Source organism: Hydra vulgaris, chromosome 04 (assembly GCF_038396675.1).
Source record: "Hydra vulgaris chromosome 04, alternate assembly HydraT2T_AEP".
In the NCBI taxonomy this organism is placed as follows: Eukaryota; Metazoa; Cnidaria; class Hydrozoa; order Anthoathecata; family Hydridae; genus Hydra; species Hydra vulgaris.
The window spans coordinates 1487936-1496120 of NC_088923.1; the positions used below are offsets into that span (position 1 = coordinate 1487936).

The 8185-nt window shown below is 27.6% G+C and overlaps 1 protein-coding gene across 1 annotated transcript; it reads right to left on the reverse strand.

Annotated features, from left to right (window-relative positions):
• Positions 1-832: 832 nt before the first annotated feature.
• Positions 833-5904, reverse strand: LOC136079509 (uncharacterized). Its single transcript, XM_065795245.1, has 4 exons — positions 5805-5904; positions 2142-5571; positions 1440-1607; positions 833-1294 (listed from the first exon to the last, which is right to left on the reverse strand). Exons 2-4 carry the CDS (start codon positions 2277-2279, stop codon positions 1187-1189), a joined length of 414 nt encoding a protein of 137 aa, XP_065651317.1. The 5' UTR covers positions 2280-5571; positions 5805-5904; the 3' UTR covers positions 833-1186.
• Positions 5905-8185: the final 2281 nt, after the last annotated feature.

The following is an 8185-nucleotide window of genomic DNA, read 5'->3' on the forward strand; positions in this document are numbered from 1 at the left end:
ATATAACTTTATCATTGCTACTAGATGTTGATGCCACTAATAAATACAAAAAACAAACAAGTAAACAACCCCTTTAAAATCTATAAAGAATATACTTGTAGTGAAAAGATATATGTAACTTTACCACTGGTACCAGATGTTGATGATACTTGAATCTGTATAATAAAAAAGTGGATAAGTAAATGACACTTTTAAAATTTATGAAATGATTACTCATACTGAAAAGATAAGTGTAACTTTACCACAGATACAAAATGTTGTTGCTAACTAAAGATTATTAAAAATGTTTAATTTAAAAAATCATTGAAACTAATTATGAAAATATATAACATTATTATTGGTACAAGACGATATTCCCACTAAAAAATACATTTTATAAATAAAATGTACTATATAACCGAACCAGTAACATCTGCAGACACAGGTACTATTTTTAGGGTTCTAAAGTTTTTATAATCATCAACTATTGGTATTTATTAAAACAAAAGCATAAATAATATTTTTTTTTTTTTTTTTTTTTTGTTTTTGTTTTTTATTTTGTTATTGCTATTTTTTTTTTTTTTTTTGTTATATCACACACACAGGCACAAACACACACAAACAGATATATTTTGGAGTCAATAAAAAATCTTTTCTTCAAAACTATATTTATCATTTTACAAGGTCATACAGGTTATGGTTTATTAAAATTTTTAAGACTTTCGTCAGTAATTTTAATCAAATTTAATTATAAAATAATGTGAAGTTTTTTTTTAGATATTATTAGTTTTGAACATTTGTCAACAATATTATAACAAAAACTCAAAGACCAAAAACAATATTAAGACTAATTAAGGCTTCTGCGTGGAAAAACAAGTTGAGTGCAGTACTACCAGGGACGTGGCCCCACCACGTCCCTGGTAGTACCGCACTCAACTTGTATTCGAACTCGGAACCTCTTGCTTATGAAGCGAGTGCTTTACCACTACACCATTACCGCATTTTAACTTATTTTTACTTACATGTGATAGCAAAAAAAGAACATCTTTGCTTTTTTTAGAAATAAACAATTTTTGCAGTTCCGTCATGCTTGAAACAACATTCACATTATCACTAAATGCAGCCTTAAGAAACCATCTAGAATTAGTAACAATATTTTCATGTTGGGGAAAAAACCTTTTAAATTCTTCAATAAGAAGAGATAGAGCTATTCGAAGTCTATGCGGAATTTGATTGAATATATTAGATGATGATATAGGCTTCTGTTGAGGATGCTCAATACAGCAACAGATGGAACAGCTTTTGCAAGTTCATTCTGTAATAAAAATAATATAAATAATTAATAGTTCAGTAACATTTAGAAAAAAAAGATATCATTGATTAAAATAGTACTTTGGCTATCAATAACATCTTTTGTATCAATACAGAAAATAAATCAATTATAAACTAACTGTTAATACCTTGAGCTCTAACTCAGCTGATAAAACTGGTTCAGCAAGTGTCCCGATATCTTTGATGGCTAAACTATTATGCCCTCTAGCTAGTTGTAAAAATTTTGAGGAACTTTCATTCACCTTAGACCATCTTTGTTGACGGAGATTATTGCTTATCTGCCGAAATAATGGTTCCTAAATACAGAAATAATAGTTCTTAAAACATAGGTTTAAACCAAATACAATATTAAACAGTTATCCTTTTTTCATCAAATCTAATCTATGTACTTCCATAATCAATTGTTTTGTTCAAAACAAACTTAACAAGAAAAACTACCAACACAGTGGAAACCTCACAAATTAACCAATCAAAATCGATGAAAAATTCCCAAACAATCTATGGAGACTACATAATGTTGTTACATTGGATGTGTGCTTTATTTTATAAACCAAAAAATCAGACACAAGTTTATTAATAAATGCAAGTTAAGTTGGTGAATGTGAATGACAGAAAACAATGTATAAAAGCTATTTCAGGCCATGTCTTAAGAGTTAAGCAATTTACATACACATTAAACTATTTTAAGCAGTAAGCAATTTCAGTTGAGCAGTTTTTTTGTAATTATTATTAATAACAAAAAATTTTATTATTATTAATACATTTTTTTATAAAATGAAAGAGTTACAACAAGAAAAAAGTATGTGGAAAATTACTTGTAAAAAACATACCCATTCGTCCTTGAACTCAGGATAGAGGTCTCTTAAAGTAGTCTTGAGACGCGAGAAGAACTCTCTGTTACCAAACGGGTCATTGCCAGTCACCTTTAATGCTGAAAATTGAGTAAGAGCATTCTTTAGTTCTTTCATAACATAAACATTATTAGTTCCATTGAGCAATTCTATAATTGGCTTAGAAAAATAAGTTAACAGAAGATCCACATCCAATTGAGGAAGTTTGACTTTAGACTTCTAAAAATATCCTAATTTTAAAACCTTATAAACATGAACTTTTCAATCTCAACATTAAAAAGTAAAATAACAAGGTTAGAAAATAGTAAAATAGTCATTTTTTACAGCAATATCACATATAAGTGAAAATTAAATTGTTTATACCATTCAATAATACAACTTTTTACTGTAAAACTTTAAGTTGAGTTTATTAAAAAGTTGAAAACCAGAGAGTTACTCAATAAAATGTTTCATATTCTTAGATTCATACTAGTATCTTATTCAACATGTTAGTAGAGTTAGCACAACTAATTTTAGTTGTATTATTTTTATATATAAAGAATATCTAACTATCCATCATAATAAAGTCATCTAGTTTATAACACTATAAAACATATAAACTTTTATTCAACCATTTAAACTTCTATAAGTGGTTGAAAAGCTAAATCTATCAAAATCTATTAAAATCTAAATCTATTAAAAGATTTTATATTGCTTTATAGCCATTATTATCTAATAATTACAAAATAAATAAAACAGAGTTTTAGTATTTTCTAATATTTATTATTATTTAGCTTTTAGTGTATATATAAACTTTTTTTAAAAACTTTAATGAAGATTGGTTTAAAATATGATCTTGAACAGTCTTAAAGATAATAAATTCCACAAATTTTATTGTATTTGCTGATTTGAAACACTACTAAAAGATAAATTTGGAATAGCAAGTGGAAATACAAGGATGACATCACCAACTGATAGTGTAATCGTGCACCATGGAAACTGTAAATTCTCAGGAACTACAATATTCCATGAAGAAAATGCAGGCAATATGCAGGTGGAATAAACGTTAAAATGTAGTGTTTAACTAGATCGTTTCAAAGTGTCTCTTTCTAGATTTTGATATTATTTTAGTGATTTGATGGAAAATAAGGTCATTTTCAAAAACAGTTATAACTGATCCAATTTTATATAAAATGCCATCAATTTTTGCACTTTGTATTGCTCCTGACATATATTTTAACTCATCCTCCTCACAATAGATATCAGTTTTAATCACACCTAATGAATTAAAAAAATGTGAAGTGGTGTTTGCTATCATTGCCTTACATGCTGTATATGGAATGTTCTTAAAGTTAAAATGTCGATAGTTTTTAACCACTTGATGTTTTCGCTCAAAAGCCATGCACATGTACTCTCTTAAAGGTCCTGATGTAGATGCCTGAAATGGATAGTGTTTTAGGAAATTAAGCTTTGGTATAAATCTATAAGGATATAAACCCAAAAATAGTTCATGATGCACAGCAATGATTTCTTTTAAATCAGTAAGATTTTTCTGATATCATTGGAGACATACATAGCTGAACTATTTGTATCAACTTTAGCAAGCATTTAAGATGTTCATTATGAGGTAAAATATTTTTCAATAAAAAAAAAGGTAAAACTCTTGTGAGTTTTTGTATTTGACCACTTCCTAAACTTCCTTTAATTTTACATGTTTTTAAAACTAGACTAGGTTTTTCAATCTGAAATGGATAGATAAATGATTGTAGCCATGTATTTAGTGATAATACTGTTATAAAATTACTTTCAACTGCATATGCAAGAAACAGTTCTAACTGAAGAGGAACAACACCTTCTAAAAGATCGCGCATAGGGTCAAATAAAATTTGTTTGGTTACATCAAATAATGGAATTGATAAAAGCACACTTGAAGAGGATATCCCATAATATTTTGACCACTTAATTTTATCTTTAGGTCTTAGTCCAGAATCTAACTCTTTTAATCTAATTAAATGTTCTTTCAAATCACGTATAGAACATTGCTCGTGTCTAGTATTTGCATACATCTCCCTTCTAGTTGAATTACACACTCTGCAGCACCTAACAGTCTTCCTGCTAAAGCCTTCTTTAAATCCACCAATGGCATTTGCAGCTAATGAATCGCCAGAAAAATAACATAACTCACCTGTTATTACATTAGGAACTCCTAATACTGTTAACTCTATCCCCGTCATAAGTTTTGACATCACATCAAAAAAATCACTTAACAGCTCACAAAGGAAGAAACTGTCTTTCAACATCTTGCTACCTGTAAATGCTAAAGGAAATATGGTTGATGTTCTGCCACGGTATTTTGCAGGAATATTAAGAATTTGAAAATACATTGCCAAAGTTTGTGTTTAGCTTTACCAATTGGATTTGTGATACCGAGATCATCACAGTAAATTGCTATACTAATTTTATGATCAATAGATTTAGCAATCTCAGGAGATTGAAGTAAAAAAGACAATGTGTCTAAAAATGGTACAATACAACCTTGTTTCTTCAGTCCAACAGATTTAACTAAAGGCATTTTGAATACTCTCACAAAATACTTCTCACGACAATTTTGAGATGATAACATTTCACAGCAAGATTTTAGTTGAAACATTAATATCTGGCACTGACAGCATTTCCTTTAGATGCAAAAAAAGTGAATCTAAAATCTTTTGAGCACACCTCTGCTTACCTTGAAGATGCAAAGCTAATGCTCCTAAGTTATCGTCAGTTACTTGATATTCTTCTACTTCTTCAATTATTTCAACATCAAGACTACTTTCTACAAGTGCTGAACATTGCTCGGTATGCTTTTGAAATCCATAGAGTGTCTTAAACTTTGAAAAAAATATATCACAAATAATAAAAGCTTTGTTTCCATGAATTTGTAAGTGATTCTTCATCAAACAGTACCTAAAATTCGTAAAAGTACAGCAATTACATTTATATGAAAATACCTTTCGTTTTGAATTTAAAGTGTCTGTCAACTGATTGGTATTTGAAGATAAATTTGCTGTTGAACATGGTTGAGCTTGATTTTTGGTGACATCAATTGGGGTTGCAAAATTGATTTGAACTGATGGAGTTGATGGAAAAGGAACAGGAAAAAAATCATTAAGGCGTCTTTGCTTGCGACTATTAATATCTTCAGAAAAAATATCGTTATTTTGTAATTCATTAAGAAAGCTGAATGACGTGGAGCATGATGATTGAAGATCAGAATGAGAACCTGAAGATTGAGATGGAGATTGGTTGTTAAAGGTATCTGTTTGTTGGATGTCGACCACAAACTCCAGTGATTGTTCATTTAATAATGCATTAAAATTTGTTTCATTAACTGGGCATCCAAGCCATTTCAAACCAATAATTTCAATGACTTTGAATGTCAGACAAACTAAAAAATATAATTTTATATATATATATATATATATATATATATATATATATATATATATATATATATATATATATATGTATGTATATATATATATAAAACCCATATGTACATACATTTATATAAGCCATATGTATGTCTGTTACAAATTATAGTAATACATACAATAATTGTATCTATAATTTATAATATATTTACATATGGGTTATTGATATAACAACACAAATACTTACTTTGTTGAACAAATGCAAACAATTTGAACTATTTCGCTACGATTTTTATAAGTAACTTTTATAGCTTTCATATTTTTTTTATTTTAAATATATAACTCTTTTAATAAAAATAATAATAAAATTTAATAAATATTTATTAAATTTTGTTATTATATTTATTTATTAATACAGTTATCACTTCAGAGATTCTTTTAGAGCGTTTGGATCAAGAAGAGCCTTAGAACGAAAAAATATAACGCATAAAACGAGAGATAGATATAACGGATAAATATAACGGATAAATATAACGGTAGACTCTACCATTTGTTGGGAATTGATCAAGCATAAAGAAATTATGACGCACACAAAAAAATAAAACGCCAATATAACGGATAGTGTTTACTTTTTTCAAAATCATACGTTATATTGGCGTTTGTTTTTTTAGAGTGTATACATAAACATCAAAACTTGGTGTAAGTTGATTTTATGAACTTTTCTGCGCCATGTATACGCAGAGGAGGCTTGCATCGTACAATTTTATCAGCTCCAAATAATATTCTGCACGCATGTTTTTGTTTACTGTTCAACTTTGTTTTTAAGATTTGTACTTACCCATCCAATGAGCAAGTACAAATCTTAAAATAGTAAATGTATCACATAGTAAGTGTCATAAATCACATTTACCGGGGTTGATATTTGACCAGGGCCGGGGCCAGGTGATAAAGTGTAGCTATAGCTGGCGTTATGACCGGGCCTGCATAAATATTTATACATCATAAAGTATATTTTATTATTCAGAAATTCATTTTATATTTTGCAAATGTATGCATATATAAACATCATTATGATCAACATAATCATTATAATCGTTATTATCATCATCGTCATCATAATTTTCTACTGAAGCTGCTACCTCTCTACATGTTTTTTTTTTTTTTTTTTTTTTGCCGTTAAATAATACATACAGTTTCGAAGCACATAAATAAAAATAAATATTGGCAGGGCAAGAAGAAGACTAATTTAGCCTTATCACCGAGCCCTATTCTCACGTATTTACAAAAACCGTAGTATTTAAATATCTATAGTTAACAAACTATTTATAAAAAAAATAAAAAAAATAAAAAAGTAAAATAGATAACAATTCCTTATCATTTAAAGAAAAACTTAAAGAATAAAACTTTAAGGAAAGAGTAAGATCATTTTTTCAGAATAAGAAAAAATAAATAAGATATTATCATTTATTAAGAATTAAAAATTTAAAGTAAGATTTAAAAATAAAAAGTAAATAAATTAATATACACCATAGAAATAGCAAAAATAAATTAGTCAACTTCATAGAAATAACGTAAATAAATTAGCAAACGTCATAGAGGTAATACCATAATTAAGATAATAATGAAAAAAAAAATGTTGATACACTCAGTGACATAATTTTGTATTAATTATTTTTATGTATTTGAGTTTTAATTAAAAAAAACATTTAAAATCGGATATATTAAAATCCATAAGTAAGAATGCTTGTTTTGATTCATTTTAAAACTGCTCTATACTAGTTTTATGTGTATTTACAATTTTGGGAAACATTTTCCTAAAGTAGGGTCCACGATAAAGAACTGTATATGAAGTTAGTTTTGAATTATATTTTGGGACAACAAAGTTGTTACTTGAAAATTTTGTTGGATATTTATGAACTATTTTGTCAAAATAGGATTGAAATATTTTAGGAGATAATCCTAAATTTGTTTTATACATGAACATTAAAACTTGGTTTAAGTTGATTTTATATATATTTAATGCTCCAAGTGTACGCAGAAGAGGCTCACAAGGTAGTGTTCTATTAGCTCCAAAAATTATTCTGCACGCGTGTTTTAGTTTACAGTACAATTTTTTTAATTTTGTATGGTTTGTACTTGCCCATGCAATATTGCATTAAGTTAAATAACAATGAATAAAAGAGAAATATAAACTTTTCAAAGAACTACTGCTTAAAAATGGTTTAGCCCTATATATCATTGCTAAACTTTTTGATATTTTATTTTCAATACTTTTTGTATGTAAACTCCAACGTAAATGTTCGTCTAAGATTACGCCTAGAAAGTTTACTGAGTTTTCCCTTTTAATGCTAGTGTTATTTATTATTAGATTAGGCAATTTGATGGGAATATTTTTTGATTTATTAACTTTGTGGAACAAAATAAATTTGGTTTTATCCACATTTAGAGAAAGTTTATTACTTTTGAACCACTCATTAACTTTCAATAATTGTTCGTTTGTTGTTTCAAATAGTGTATTAATATCACTGTGGGAGTAAAAAAGATTGGAATCATCTGCAAAAAGAATACAATTTAATGGGTCTGTTGCTAAATTTAAATCATTAATATACACTAGGAACAACAGTAGTC

Bases quoted from the DNA above. Each gene is read 5' to 3' on its own strand.
- LOC136079509 (XM_065795245.1), bottom strand. From the start codon at position 2,279: ATGAAAGAACTAAAGAATGCTCTTACTCAATTTTCAGCATTAAAGGTG. The intron at 1,608-2,141 runs GTATGTTTTTTA...TTCTGTATTTAG, and splicing joins CTGAGTTCAAGGACGAATGG to GAACCATTATTTCGGCAGAT. The intron at 1,295-1,439 runs GTATTAACAGTT...TTTTTATTACAG, and splicing joins CAGCTGAGTTAGAGCTCAAG to AATGAACTTGCAAAAGCTGT.